This window comes from Hylobates moloch, unplaced genomic scaffold (assembly GCF_009828535.3).
Source record: "Hylobates moloch isolate HMO894 unplaced genomic scaffold, HMol_V3 SCAFFOLD_17, whole genome shotgun sequence".
Lineage (NCBI taxonomy): Eukaryota > Metazoa > Chordata > Mammalia > Primates > Hylobatidae > Hylobates > Hylobates moloch.
In genome coordinates, this window is record NW_026652292.1 from 58,985,767 (window position 1) to 59,001,643 (window position 15,877).

The following is a 15,877-nucleotide window of genomic DNA, read 5'->3' on the forward strand; positions in this document are numbered from 1 at the left end:
AAATTAATTTTAAAAACATTCATAATGTCTGTGAGTTATGAAGCAGGAAGTCCCTACAGCACTTGAAGAGATTACCTAAAAAGGAATTACCTACTTTCAATCTTAAAGTATACAAAACACCTACTTTAGAAAAAGATGCCACACAACATATATCAGCAAGGAGAAGAAAAGTGGGCCTGTTTAAAAGCTTCAAAGGGCTGCCCACCTCCCTCTTCTTTTGTGGAAAATCTGTCCAGGGACTGGAAATTTCAACTCCTTAAGTTTGAATGTATAAAAAAAATGGCCATAAGTACGGCCATCTGAAACCTAAACCCTTCATAAGGTGAGGAACTCCTGTATTTTTGTTCCAGTAAAACCAGGTCCTTATGCTAATACCTAGATAGAGGGTTGTTGTAAAGTAAAAATGATTGTAAAGGTGCCTGGTGCATAGTTAACTATTATTATAATTTAAACCCTTAAGGTATGAAAAACAAGAGCTCGTTTTGAGTTGAATTGTGCAAAAAAGGAAAGCAGACAAAAAGAATACACGAACAATCTACAAGAGCACATACAACAAAGGTACACACACAGAAATCTTTACAGGGCCATATGCCTAAAGTGACAGTCAAAGGTTCTCTAGAAAATAGGACCTGATGCAAAGGCCCATATAACCGTTCCTTAGAGAGTAGGATTTCCTTCAACAATTCCTTCAACCCCAGTGAAGCAAAAGTGAGGGGAAGGGAGACATCAGCCACGCACAGAAGGAGGCAGAAAAATATCAAGGCAACGCACCACTGAGCTGGCTGCTGAGTCTCTCACGATGCCTCCACAGTGGAGACCACTCTGTTTTGGAACAGTGCGACAAGAAGAGAGAAAAATGGAACTTTTGGCTCCCATCAGTCAAAGGTTTCTGCAGAAGATGCAAACTCCCCCGCACTTTTCAGTCATGCCACCTGCCGCTCCAGGCAGCTGCCAGAGAAGCCAGATCCCTGAACAGCAGTGGTATTATCCATGCATGAGCTGAGCCGGCAAGTGAATGGGTGCCAGGAGCACTCCCCACTGTCCACCTGCAGCCTGCAGTTTCCCAGGAGCGTCTACCACCTCTGTAACAAAAGGAAAGCCCAGGGGGGGAAAAAAAGGCTGGAGATTCAAGGCATTAACCAGGCATTATTAAAGTTGTGCCCTAAAGCAGCCTGAGAGACCTGGAGCAAGGGGAACATCACATCTTGGCTCCTACCTTCAACGCAGCCACAGAGCTCAACAAGCCACGCTCCAAGGAAGATTGAAACATCCCTTCTGCAACCTGTAAGGATGCTATTATGGTGTAAAGTTCCTGGATAGTAATAATAGCATTCAACATAAAACTATTACCAAGTAAATCCAGGGAGGCACGTAAGCTGGGCTCAACTTTATGATAATGGCAAAGACATAGGAGAACCAAGGCATTGTGAACTAAGAGAAGCCCTTTGTGTTCATACATCTAATATTAAATGCATTTTAGGGTCAGGTACTATATTAGGTGCTAAGATCAAAAATTAGTAAGCTAATTTCTAGTCCAGAATCCAAGGAGCTCACAGCCATACAATAGCACCGAAAAGATAGATATTTCTTTTATTTATTTATGCTTTGTTAATTGTTTAAAAATATCTGTCACCATGAAATGCTGGTTCCACAATCTCTGGTACAGTTAAATCATTTTGAAGAATGATTAAAAGTGTAGTGGCACGATCATGGCTCACTGCAGCCTCAACCCCTCTTGGTTCAGGCAGTCCTCCCACCTCAGCCTCCCAAGTAGCTGGGACTACAGGCATGTGCTACCATGCCTGGCTAATTTTTCTATTTTTTGTGGAGATGAGGTTTCACCATGTTGCCCAGGCTCTCTGGAACTCCTGGGCTCAAGCAATCCACCCGCCTCAGCCTTCCAGAGTGCTGGGATTACAGGTGTGAGCCACCGCGCCAGGCCCAAATTTCCCCATTTTATAAATATAAGGACACTAGCCACACTGAATTAGGACCAACCCTAATGACCTCATTTTAGCTTGATTACCTCTGTAAATAAACTATCTCCAAATACAGTCACACTCTGAGGTACGGGGAATTGGGACTTCAGCATATGAATTTGGGAGAGGGCACAATACAACCCACAAAATGCCTAAGTAAAGCAATAAACCTAAATCTCAAGACTGTCTTGAGGCTTAAATGAGATACTTACAGTATCTGATCCTGTACCTGGCATATAGCAGCCAATCAAACTGTAGAGTGGCAGAGAATATGATTTAACCACCAATAGTAATGTAAGTACAATCCCTAAAAAACTTTCTACATAAGTTGGCTATAAAAAATAATGAAAATGTTACTTTCTCTTAGAGTCAACCAAATGTTGCAGATGTAAGTATGTTTGGGTGACCCTAGAACTTGAGAAATGGATTTAGGATTTAAAGTTGGCATAATATGGATTTAGTGGTTCACCCAACAACAAGAGGATCTTCATTTATCTGTGTGGTAATTTGAAATGAAAGCTCTTTCATTTGCAAAAGGCATTAATCTTTCATCATATATGTATCAAGTGACTACTAATGCCAGTCACTTGCTGGGCATCTGAGGTTAAAGAGACAGATCACCTACTCCCAAGATATGTTCCATCTAATGATGGAGACAGATTAACAAGTATTTACAGTAAAAATGTGATAATCAGGGTAAAAATAGAATGCTGCATAACCACAGTCCAACTGGGGCACTAGGGAAGATTTCTTAGAGGAAATAACAGTTAAAATGACTTTGAAGGTCAAGAAGGTATTACCAAATTAAAGGCTAACCAGAAAAAGAGGAAGGAAAGACATCCTAATCAGAAGTAATATCTGAACCTTTTTAAATCTATAAAGTGAAAACTTTCTTACGGAAGAGTAAATATGTAGTCTTTGAAGAACAGCCATATTGTGTTCAACATTTTCATGTGAATAATTGGATAATAGATCTTTCTTGGCATTATGAGGCCTCTGTGTGTGTGTGTGTGTGTGTGTGTGTGTGTGTGTGTGTATCATTTATTTTGACACGAAGTCTTGCTCTGTCATCCAGGCTGGAGTGCAGTGGCACAATCTCAGCTCACTGCAGCCTCAACCTCCTGGGCTCAAGTAATCCTCCCACCTCCTCAGCTTCCTGAGTAGCCAGGACTACAGGCGTGCGACATGATGGTCCAGCTAATTTTTGTTTATTTTTTGTGGAGACAGGGTCTCAAACTCCGGGACCCAAGCAATCTACCTACCTCAGCCTCCCAAAGTGCTGGTATTACAGGTGTGAGACACCACACCCAGCGACTGTTTGTGTATTTTAATACTGAACCACTTGGAAAACACCTAGTACACCATATTATCTGAAAGATGTAAGCCTAAAAGCCTATTTCTATATAATAGGCAATGTGATTAGACAGATGAAAGAAAGCTACATTAATGTGTACCAACAGGAGAAGAAATGGGTGGGACAGGATCTTTGGAAAAGCTAGCAGCTTACTGTTATAAAATGGAAGAAAGAAGTAACAACAGCAAAAGAGCTTCTGAGAATTTGATAAATGGCATTTATTTTTTGGCTGCCAGGGAGCTCAAAGCTAACTTTGCTGTAAAATTTTAATAACCATGTAGAAACTTAAACCTATGTAACAGTTTACTCTTTCTTCTCAGTGTTCATTCCTGTTCTATGAAAATGGTGGTTCTACAGATACAAGTGAAGAATAAAAAAGAAGAGTCTATTGAATTTGGGTTATGTTTAGTTGCACATGTCCTTAGTACATGCAGGAACAAAAGTAAAGTAAGCATTTAAATGTAATACGGAGAGACAGAGATTCAGTGTAAGAAATTTGCTACATGATTATGGAAGCTAACACCCATGATCTGTAGTTGACAAGCTGGAGACCCAGGAGAGCCAGCGGTATGGCTTAGTCTGAGGGCAGGAGAAAACTGATGTCTCTGCTCAAGCAGTCATGCAGAGAGGGAGTGAATCTTCTTTTCCTCACCTTTTCATTCTATTCAGGCCTTGAACAGATTGAGTGATGCCCAGCCATATTTGGAAGAGCAGTCTGCTTTACTCAGTCTACCAATTCCATTGCTAATGTTTAACCAAATATCTGGGCACCTTGTGGCCCAGTGATATTAAAATTAACTACCATATCACTGTATCTTAATGACTACCAAATCCATTACTGCAACTGAGAGCTGTACTCATACGGATAGTGGATACTGATAGTTCCACTTGGATGCATAATTAGCATCTCAAATTCACATGCTCAAAAACCATGCTCCTGGTATTTTCCCCAAAACCTACTTCTCCTGATAGTCCCCATCTTAGTCAATGACTGCTCTATCCTTCTTCACATTCACCAGATCCTGTTGACTCTATCAATGATACAGAAAAATCATCTGATCTTTTCTTATCACCTTACAGGTACCACTCTGGTACAAGCAAACATCAACTCTTGCCTGGGTTATTGCGATTTTCTCTTAGATGCTTTTTCCCTGTGCCCTCCAGTGTCTATTTCTGATGCATCCGCAAGAGGTCATGTTCTCTCTTTAAAACCCTTAAACAGCTTGGAGTAAAAGCAATAATGATCAACAGGCCCCTGCATGATCTGGCCCCAGTTACCTTTCTGACCTCATTTCCTATTGCTCTCCTTCCCATTCAGTCTGCTGGAGCCATTCAGTCTCATCACCGGTCCTAGAACAAACTAGGCACAGCCTTTCCTCGGGGACTTTGCATTTGCTTTTCCTTCTGCCTAGAACGTTCTTTGAACAGATACTCACAATAGTTACTTTCTCATCTTTCTCCTTCAGCTCTTTGCACAGATGTCCCTTCTCAGTGGGGCCTTATCTGACAACTCACTTTAAAATTGTAACCCTCACATCCACCCACAGATGCTTAACTTCCATGCCTGCATTGGCCTTCTCCATAGTCCTTATCACTACCTAAAATATTATAGATTACTTGAGCTTATAATATTGTCCATCTCTCCCACGAGAATGGGAGTTCCATCAAGGTAGGCATTTTATCCCCTGAGGCTAGAAGAGGGCCTGGTAACATAGGCATTCAGTTACTATTTGGTGGATATTGAACGAATCAGCAGTGACTGAACACATAGATTCAAAACCCAAGTAGGAGTTTCTGCCAAAAAAAGGGGGGTGTCATTCACATATGGGTGTATGGGTGGAAGCTGGAATTGTGATCAAGTGGCAGGTTACTGAGTAGGGAGAATGTACAAAAAGAAGATTAAAGGGTTGAAATCCATCTTAGGAGCAGGCAGAGAAAGTTAGAATGAAGGAGCCTGAAAATCAGTAACAAGAGTGTAGAAGGAGAACCAGGAGAGAGTGAGCAAAGAGAAGGTAGACATACTCTCAATAAGAGTGGTTGGCAGTGTCCAGTGTAGCAGAAAGGTTAAGACTAGCACTAAAAAGTATCTATAGATATTGCTTAGTTTTTAAGAAAATAAATAAATAAATGGAGATCATCTTACACCATATATCCAACTCCAGATGGGTAAAGTGTTGAATGCAAAAATTTGATAAAGAAATATAATCTCGATGGGAAATAATTTTCTAAGCTTAAAATAAATTAAATAATTTACAAACTGATAAATTTGACTCCATTAAAATGAAAAACATTCTCCATATCAAAAAGAAGCTCAAAATGAAAATGTTAAAATAAAGTGGAAAAATATGTGCAATCCATTTGACAATGAGAATTTTTTATATTTGAAAAAGCTCTTAACAATAAGAAAAATCTTAAGATTCTGATGCCTAAAAAGGTAAAAATATAAGCAAACATTCCACAAAAGTATAAATATAAGCAGTTGAAAAATGATCTACTTGACTAATGAAGTGCCAGTTAAGACAATAAGTTTTTTTCTCCTATTAACAAGGTTTAAAAATATAATTATGGCATATGAACTGAAACAGAATTACTTATATACTATCAGTAAACTATATGTGTACAATCCATTTTACACAGCCATTAAAAAATATGATATTCACAATAACCAAAAGGTAGAAACCACTCAAATGTCCATCAACAGTTGAATGGATAAACGAAATGTGGTATAGATTTAGATATATACACGGTGGCATATTATTCAGTCTTAAAAAGGAATAAAATTCTGATACATGCTACAACATGTATGAACCTTGAGAACATTATGGTAAGTGAAAAAAGCCAAACACAAAAGGATAAATATTATATGATTCCACTTATAGAAGTGATATGGTTTGGCTGTGTCCCCAACCAAATCTCATCTTAAATTGTACCTCCCATAATTCCCACATGTTGTGGGAGAGACTTGGTGGGAGATAATTGAATCATGGGGGCAGGTTCCCCCATACTGTTCTCATGGTACTGAATAAGTCTCACAAGATCTGATGGTTTTATAAGGAGAAATCCTTTTCACTTGGTCGTCATTCTCCTCTTGCCTGCCACCATATAAGATGTGCCTTTGCTGCTCCTTCACCTTCTGCCATGATTGTGAGGCTTCCCCAGCCATGTGGGACTGTGAGTCCATTAAATCTCTTTTTCTTTATAAATTACCCAGTATCAGGTATGTCTTTATTAGCAGCATGAGAAAAGACTAGTACAATGAGGTACCTAGAATAGTCAAATTTCTAGAGAAAGAAAGTAGAGTAGTGGTTGCCAAGGTCGGGGAGGAGGGAATGGGAAGTTATTGTTAACAGTTAGAAGTTCAGTTTGGGATGATGAAAAGGTTCTGGAGATGGATAATAGTGATAGTTGCCCAACATTGTGAAAGTATCTAATGCCACTAAATTGTACACTTAACAATAGTTTAAATTGTCAATATTATATTATTTATTTTATATTTTACCACAATAAGGAAAGCCTTGAAAAAACATAGAAGTTTACAATAACCCAGTAATTACACTTTTTGAAATGACTCTTGTGGAAATAGACCAAAATTTATGTAAAGATGTTTATCAGAACTTTATTTATAATTCCAAAACGACTCTCAGAAACAATATAATGGTGAAATAAATGATGGCACATTCCCACTAACCTGGCAGCCCCAGGACACCAGGGACCTTGGCTGTTCTTGCTCTCCATCTCATCTCCACCATCTTCCTGTACTTGACACGTGGAAGATACTCAGCAAATACTTGTTGATTTCATTAATATGGTGAAATGCTATGTATGAGAATATTTATACAGGATTTTAATGATAGGAAAATGGTCTGTTATAATAAGCAAAAAAACAGGATAAGACTTGTAGGTATAATTTAATTTCAACTATACAAAACAGAGGTTCTTGGTATGTGAAATAATGAATTCCCTCATTGTTTCAGCCAATCTGAACTGTGATTTATAACACCTGAAAACATCCCAAGGGATCCTTCCACCCACACAAGAACTTTACTCATAAAGAGTTCCTCATGCTTTCTCGTAGTTTATTAAGGAGAAAAGCAGAAAGTAGAAAAAAATAGTGGTAACATTAATAAAAGTTACCTGACAGCAAAGGAAAGAAACAGGAAAATTATTTAAACAAAACACAAAAAAGCAACCGTATCACTATAAAACACAGCTGGCTACAGCCATTTAGCATAGGATCGCAGTTTTACAGATTTGAATAACTTCTTCAGCTATTCTTACAATAATGGATATTTGTAATAATGATCCTGAGTCACTAATACAAATGTCCAGTTTGTGCAATATATTTTGTTTGAGAAGATGGAGCATTATATAACACAGTTTAGAAGGATTTCCATTACAATGCTTTAAATATTTCAAAGTTTTGGGACTCATGAAATTAAATTCTTCTGGAAAATCCACTTAGCTAGAACTTCTCATTTTCCTGATAATATTCAAGAGAAATGAAAAGCTATTTTATTTGACGATCTAAAATTCTTGTATTTATGTTGGAAGTTGGGTTTTCCTAAGACCTGGAGTACATAACAAGTCACCTAGGATGGGGCAGAGGGCTGATTTAAAATGTAGTTTTCTCAGCTTGTCCCCTAAAGATTCTAATTTAGTGGGTCTGGGATGACGTTTAAGTACTGGCACTTCTAACAGACACTTCAGATGTTTTGGCCTAGACCTGAAATAGTGGAATCAAGACATGAAGACTTAATTTAGGAATTGCTGGAGAGTTGCCTGCTTTATTTTAAGGTTATATAGTTTGGATGTCCCCTCCAAATCCCATGTTGAAATATTTTCCCCAGCATTGGAGGTGGACAGGGTAGGAGGTGTTTGGATCGTGGGGCTGGGTCCCTCATGAAAGGCTTCGTGCCATCCCCTTGGTGATATGTGAGTTCACACGAGATCTGGTTGTTTGAGAGTGTGTGGCACTTCCACACTCTCTTTCTCTTGCTCCCTCACTTGCCATGTGACAGGCCTGTTCCTGCTTCACCTTCTGTCATGAGTAAAAGCTCCCTGAGGCCTCCCCAGAAGCTGAGCAGGTGCTGGTGCCATGCTTTTACAGCCTGCAGAATCGTGATTCAATTAAACCTCTTTTCTTTGTAAATTACCTGGTCTCGGGTACTCCTTTATAGCAACACAAATAACTGCTTGACACAAAGGTAGTTAAGGATCATATCTGTCTTGACTTTACCAAGATTATATGATTCTGTTTTTAACTGGAAAGAACTCTTGTTCTGCTATTAATAAAGTTTAAAATTTAGTTTGGGTTAACAACTTTATCTCAGATGTCATATTTACTGTTGATAAAATTGTAATATAGTATATGCCATTAATGGCCTTTGATGTCAATGCTACATTTTGCCAGTTGTTTTCATGGGGTGCTTCAGCACCATCTCTTCTTTCTCTATTTGAGATGTTGAATCCCAACCTCTGATACCTAGATGAAGGATGGGTTATCTATAAGACACTGGGAAAAGCATTATGTGAATATAGAAGAGTCTTAATCAAATGTATTACATGACTAAAAAGTTTGGGGAGACATGGATTTACTTGGATATGACACTGATATGTATGGACCTTAACCAAACAAGCATGAAGCTTTAAAAAGTGTCATGTGAACACGTTCCAAAAAATTTTTAATACAGGAATTATTTTGCAACTCATTAATTTCCATTATGTTTTATGTTTCTGGCAGTGGAAGAATTTTTGTTCCTGCTTCTTCTCCTTCCCCTTTTCTTCTCCATGACAAGCCTGCGCTCAGAAATAACCTCTAGTCACCCAGAAATCCATAGAAATGTATCGTGCATGCTGCCTGAAAGACCTGTTCATTCTTAAAACCACAGATCATATATTACCTCCTCCAAGAGCCATTTCCTAATTGCCCAGGAAGACCTAGTTCTTCCTTTTTCTGTGAAAGAACAGAGAAAAATGAAAATGTTCCTATCATTTCATTCATTCATTCAACAATTTAGCAACTACTCTTTTACAAATGCGTGTCGAGATGATATTTCATTAAGAAAACATGGAAATAGGCCAGGCACTGTGGCTCAGGCCTATAATCCCAGCATTTGGGGAGGCTGAGGCAGGCAAATTGCTTGAGCCCAGGAGTTCGAGACCAGCCTGGGCAACATGGTGAAACCCCATCTTTACAAAAAATTAAGAGAAAGAAAGGAAAGAAGAAAGAACGAAAGAAAGAAATAAAGAAAGAAGAAAAGTGAGAAAGAAAGAGAGGGAGGGAGGAAGGAAGGAAGGAAGGAAGGAAGGAAGGAAGGAAGGGGAAAGAAAAGAAAAGGAAAGAAAGAGGGAGGGAGGGAAGGGAGGGAAGAAAGGAAGGAAAGAAGGAAGGAAGGAAGGGAAAGAAGGGAAGGAAGGGAAGGAAGGGGAAGGACAGCCAGGTGTGGTGGTGCATGCCTATAGTCCCAGCTACCCTGTGGTGGGGGGGATCACCTGTGCCCGGGAGTTGGAGGCTGCAGTGAGCCGTGATCGCACCACTGCACTCCAGTCTGGGTGACAGAGTGAGACCCTGTCTCAAAAAAAAAAAAAAAAAAAAAAAAGAAAAGAAAGAAAAGAAAGGAAAAGAAAAGAAAAAGGAAAACAAGGAAATGTAAAGGGAGAAGCACACTTGAGGGATGACGTCAGGTGAGAACATGTTGAGCTTGAGTTGCCTGCAAACCCCCAAGATACGGCAGGTCCGGAGAGGAGATGCAGAATCCAGACTGAAGATGTAGTGGGGAGCCATCAGCAAAAGCAGGCCTGGGCAGAACCAGGTATACAGTCTGTGGGGCCTGATAAAAAATAAAAATGTGGGGGCCCTTGTTCAAAGAGCAGGAAAAAAGTGCCATTAAAATGACTAAAGGTACTAAGGTCCTAAAATATAAAATATTCCCTTTCCTCCAAGATTTCTCTTTCTCTCTCAACATGTCATGGTGAGTTTTAAATTCACTATTTAATATTGCTCTAAATAAAGATTTTAAATTACTGGCATGAATTTTACTGTTCATCTTTATATTGTGCAATGCCAGTTCTAGATGTAGATATTAGAACATTGAGCTCCTGTCAGAATCACTGACATCACACCATTCATATTTTATGCCTTGACCCCGGATGGTGTCTCAAGCTGGTCAGAAGAAATGAACACAAGCCAGACTCAGAGAAGCTAAAAGGAGAAAGAAAAGGTTCTCCCAGGAACAGAGTGGCCCAAAGGATCCAAAAATACACCTAGGGTAAATTCAGACTCTCCCAGATGCTCTGGTTCCTGCCGTGGGACTTGGAAGTTCCATATGCACTTGAGCCTGACAGCTGCCATTTTCCCTCTCTCACCAGCCCGCATGCACCACACCTCAGTGAGGGGCTGGGAAGTCAAGTCAGGCATCTCCACTTTCCATGAGTCAGTTGTCCCAGCCCATAGCAGATGGGCAATCCCAAGGATATTGCAACCTCTGCATCAAGATGTGCTAGGGACTTGGATCACAGGTGGTAAGAGGCTGACCCCCACCAAGTCATACATTCCTTTTTTTTTTTTTTTTTTTTTTTTTTTGAGACAGAGTCTCACTCTGTCACCCAGCCTGGAGTGCAGTCATGCGATCTCAGCTCACTGCAACCTCTACCTCCCAGGTTCAAGCAATTCTCTTTCTCTTGCTCAGCCTCCCGAGTAGCTGGGACTACAGGCACACGCCACCATGCCTGGCTAATTTTTGTATTTTTAGTAGAGAATTTTGTATTTTTGGTTTTGCCACGTTGGCCAGGGTGGTCTCAAACTCCTGACCTCAGGTAATCTGCCCACCTCAGCCTCCCAAAGTGCTGGGATTACAGGCATGAGCCACTGTGCCCAGCCTCATGCACTCAGGCTGGGGTGAGGACAGCCGCTGTTGCCAGGCCTTGACTAGAGATGCAGGTGCAAGGACCCCAACTCTTCTTGCACCTGCACTCAGCTTCCTGCCAGGGTGGAGGATAGCAGCAGTCTTGGGGGGAAGCGTAGGAGGAGGAGAGTGGCAGGACCTGGGTGGGGGAAGGTTGAAGGAACAGGTGGCCAAGAACTCTTCTCAGGCTGAGAAATGAGAAGAAGGGCAATGAGAAGGACAGCGCTTGAGCTGAAATACTAAGTCCCTGGCACATGCTTGTTATCCCATCATACTTCACTCACAAAACATAAATTCAGAGATAACATTGTAAGAATTTCAAGACAGCGGCTGCAGAGCACTAACCCATGAGCATGGAGCTCTTCTGAATGTGGGGCCCAGGGCAACTGCACTGACTGCAAGCCCAGGAAGCTAGCCCTGGGTCTACGACATTTCCCACGAGGAGGAGAAAATAGAAGGGGACTAAGAAGGAACACAGGAAGCCTCAATATGATTGAGGTAGGTATGGGGGCCAGGGGAACAGCAGAAAAATGGGCAGAAACAAATAGGCAGAACCTATAAAGAACCAGGCCCAGAGGCCAAGAGAACCATAGACTCATCTACAGTACAGTCTTCTCCTCGGAGGTCTACAGTGATGTCTACTTTCCCTACAAGCATTAAAAAAAAATGAGCCAATAGTTAGAAATTAGAGGCTGGGCGCGGTGGCTCACACCTGTAATCCCAGCACTTTGGGAGGCCAAGGCAGGCGGATTGCCTGAGGTCAGGGGTTTGAGACCACCCTGGCCAACATGGTGAGACCCCGTCTCTACTAAAAACACAAAAATTGGCTGGGCATGATGGCAGGCACCTGTAATCCCAGCTACTCAGGAGGCTGAGGCAGGAGAATCACTTGAACCCAGGAGGCGGAGGTTGCAGTGAGCTGAGATCACACCACCACACTCCAGCCTGGGTGACAGAGTATAACTCAGTCAAAAAGAAAGAAAGAAAGAAAAAGAGAAAGAAAGAAGAATTATAAACATTCTTATAAAAACCAAGCTTTTCTTTAAAAAAAAAAAAATCAAAATATTTATCAATGCGGTGTCCACATTCCTCCATGGCCAAAATCAACCAGAGACAGCAGCAGCTGCTACCTTAGAAAGGACACATGCCCACAGTTTGACAGGCTTCCTGTGACTCACCCTACACTGATGAACCCAGCTTCACCTGTGCAGACTGCAGCCAGCCTGTGGGCATGTGAGTTTGGAGCCTTGGGTCTGTATTGCATGTGCAATGCTGCAGAAGGTCAATCAGGAGGAGACCTAAAAATAGGCCACTGGATCTGGAAAGGAGGAAAACATTGGTGATCTTAATGAGAACAATCTGAATGGAGTTTTGGGATGGAAGCCAGATGGCAGTGGGCGGATAAGTGAATGGGAGGTGATGAAGTTGAGCCAGCAAGGGTAGAGACTAATTTTTTCAGCATTTTTTTTGACATAAAGGGGGGGGTGATGGAAAAGGAGATTGAACCCACCCAGCTATCCCTATGCCTCCCTCCTGCTCCTTCCCACACATCTTCTTTAACTAAATAAAGAAGGAAAGCAACATGAAATGAAGCAAGAGCTCTGTTTGAAATTTTACACGTTAGAAAAAAATCGATTCAAGACCAGAAGTGGAAATTAACTAGGCTTTTACTGTGCCCTATTATAAGTGTCATACTCAGAGATATCAATCGTAAGTATTTATTACTGTTGGAATTGGTGGTTAGAAAAATAAAGTTAGGCTGCTTGAGACTAATTCACAGGTTTTAATTTTTTAAAGCCACTTTAAAATTTTTATCCTATGATGACATCGTTTTTATGGCAAGTTTTAGAAAAAAACCCTTTTGTTTATATCGTGGAAAGAAAGCAGAGTTGCACAGTTTAGGAGCTACTCTGAAAATCCAGGGAACTATTTGACAGCCCTGTGCATGTTTCAAAATAGCAGGTAAACTACTTAAATCCTAAGATGTTGTATAGAATAAGCAACATTCCTCCATTCAATTCTTGAATAAACGAATCTTAAAATAAATGATGACATCTGTTTCCACCCACTGCCCCGTTGTTTGGATGTTTCGTGGGCTTGTTTGTTCATATAGAATGTAATTTGGAAGGCTGATATTTTATTATGAACATATTTAGGTTGGGATTTAGCAGGCTCTGCATTTTATGAAGGCTCTAACTTGGTCAAATATTCCCTATCCCAAAAGTGGAACTTACCAGAATTATCAGGGCATAAGGCCTCTTGCTTGGTGCTACTGGAAATGCTCTTTGATATGTTAACAGATTCTGAAAGGCGATTTAGGTCAGGTTTTGGAATCCTTGCAAACTAATCAGATTTTAACTTTGACTTCCTCTAGTCTGACAAAGTACAGGAAGTCTGCTCCCTCCCGCTGTGGCCTACTCTCACCAACTGCTTAGAATGTGTTCTGCAGACTTCGCCAGGGGTTCAGGAGATATGGAGCTTTCAACATATATAGTGTGTTTGTGTGATTTTATGACTTCTAGTGGATGTCAAGTACATAAGACAAGCGATGCTTTTTTTTTTAAAGGGAGAAAATTGTATAATTCTTTTATTCTCGTTTTTCATGAAGTCATATATGTCAGCCAGCCTTTGCTTAATAAACTGCTAGATGTCTTTAAGAAAAAACCTTGAGCTGGTGTCTACAACTTTAAGTACCAACCTTTGACACTAATAAATACTTTCAGCCTCTACAATAAGCTGATACTGGTCAGCTTATTGTTTGAAATCCAAACTTGCAAGTCATTGAGCCAGCTTTGTATGCATACGTCCAACAACTGGCCCATTCTACACTCAGATGCAGGTGGTATCGGAAGTTGCATGGGTGAGTAGGCTGAGGGTATGAGGAGGGAAGGGCTTGGTGGCAGACAGAGGAAATGGATGGGAAAGGGGCCAAGAGAATGGGAAAATGAGCCATTCTCATTGCCTTTTTTCTCATAATTCAACCACTCTTTAGCCACAAGAAATATAGATTCTGTCCCCACTTAATCATTGAAACTGATATCTGCAAACCCAGTGGATTTTTCTTCAACCTTTATTCTCCTTAACACCTTGCAGAATGTGACAGTCATATTTTAGGGGGAAAAAATGTCGAATTTTTTATAAAATCTCCTTCTCTCTGGGCTTACGTAGCACCAACTGTCTTGGTCCTCCTGCTATCAATACTTACTGTCCTCCTTTCTAACCAGCCTTTCTCTTACCTCCAACATTTCATCCTTCCCAGCCTCACCCCCACCCCACATGCATCCTTGTAGGTCTGGCTTCTCTACTCTTGCCCTTAGTGATCTCATCCAGTGTCCTGTTTTTGCTTGTCTCCTCCATACAGATGATTGCTAAATCATGTTATGTAGCCTCAGCTTCTTTGCCAAATTATAGATCAATATCAATGACTAGTGGAAAGAGCTAAGAGATTGGAATTTAAATCAAATGACATCACATATGTGAAAACTCCAAGTGCTATACAGATGCCAAATGTTATTCTCTGCCTTCCATAGCTTTCAAGCCACTTTCATTCTTCCTGATATCTTCCTGACATCTCCTAGGGGCCCTACCTTCTAGTTAAATGGGGAAAATTGTGGTGCCATCTTTGATTTTCCTCTCTCATTCATCTCATCCAACCAGTGCCTCTAAGTACTACATATTTGCCAGTCTATTGCATCTTCCTTTTTTTTCCAACTCATCACACTCACCACTAAGCAAAATGGTCTTTTCCATGCCCATCTCCCAATATGGCACTTGACTCAGGCCTCAGTGAATCTCCACTGCTTACCAAAACCAGTACAAACTTTTCCACCCAGTATTGGAGCTTCTCCATAATATAGACCTTTTATGCCTCTGTGGCTTATTGACTTGCCACTCTCCTATTCAATCACTATGCCCCAGCCAAATAGGTGGATTTTTATTCCCCACAACCCCTCCAAACATTCCCACTTCTGGACACTTGCTTGGGGCAGTCTCTCCAATGGAATGACTTTCTGTCTTCTCCCCCATCCTGTCTTCAAGGCAATATGGGTCTGGGTCCAGGCTGGAAAATAGATTCCCTCTCTAGATGTTTCAAACACAGGGAATTTGATACAGGGAATTGGTTTCCAAGGTGCTGGGAGGTTTGGAAGAGTAAATGGGAGAAACAGAGGGGTTAAAGGAGCAAGAAAAGAAGCCATAGCTAAACTCCCTTGGGCTGAAGTCCCTACATTCACACCTGCTGCTATGGGGTTTGCCAGTTCTGGATAGACAAAGGGACATGGCTGGAACTACTGGAAAGGTGCTGCCTCTGCCTGGGCTGCTGCAATCTGGAATTCTCTTCCTCCCTGCAACCCCTGCTGCTGCTCCAGCAACCTCCAGCAGTCTTCACTCTCAAAACTGGTGCAGGACTCTTCTCTGCTGCTGCCTTTGGATTTTCCTCTGGACCCAGCTGGCAAGAGAGCCTAGGAAATGTAGTTTTCAGACACCTGTTCGTACCTCTACAGAGCATAATATAGAAGGGCAGCTGGGGGTGCAGGACAACAGGTGAAAAGCTGGACAATGGCCCAATACAAACACTACATATTCCCTGAAGTGTTTCTTGATTCCCACCTCCCTCTGCCCCTCCGACACTATCAGCTTCA

General features: G+C 41.1%; 1 protein-coding gene across 1 annotated transcript in view; it reads right to left on the reverse strand.

Annotated features, from left to right (window-relative positions):
* The window catches only part of STIM2 (stromal interaction molecule 2), a 178,786-nt gene extending 171,206 nt beyond the window's left edge, over window positions 1-7,580 (reverse strand). The window contains exon 1 of the mRNA XM_058430140.1: window positions 7,022-7,580. Within this exon, the coding sequence (XP_058286123.1) occupies window positions 7,022-7,082 (61 nt within the window). The 5' untranslated portion in view covers window positions 7,083-7,580. The remainder of the gene's footprint in view (window positions 1-7,021) is intronic.
* Between the last annotated feature and the right edge of the window lie 8,297 nt (window positions 7,581-15,877).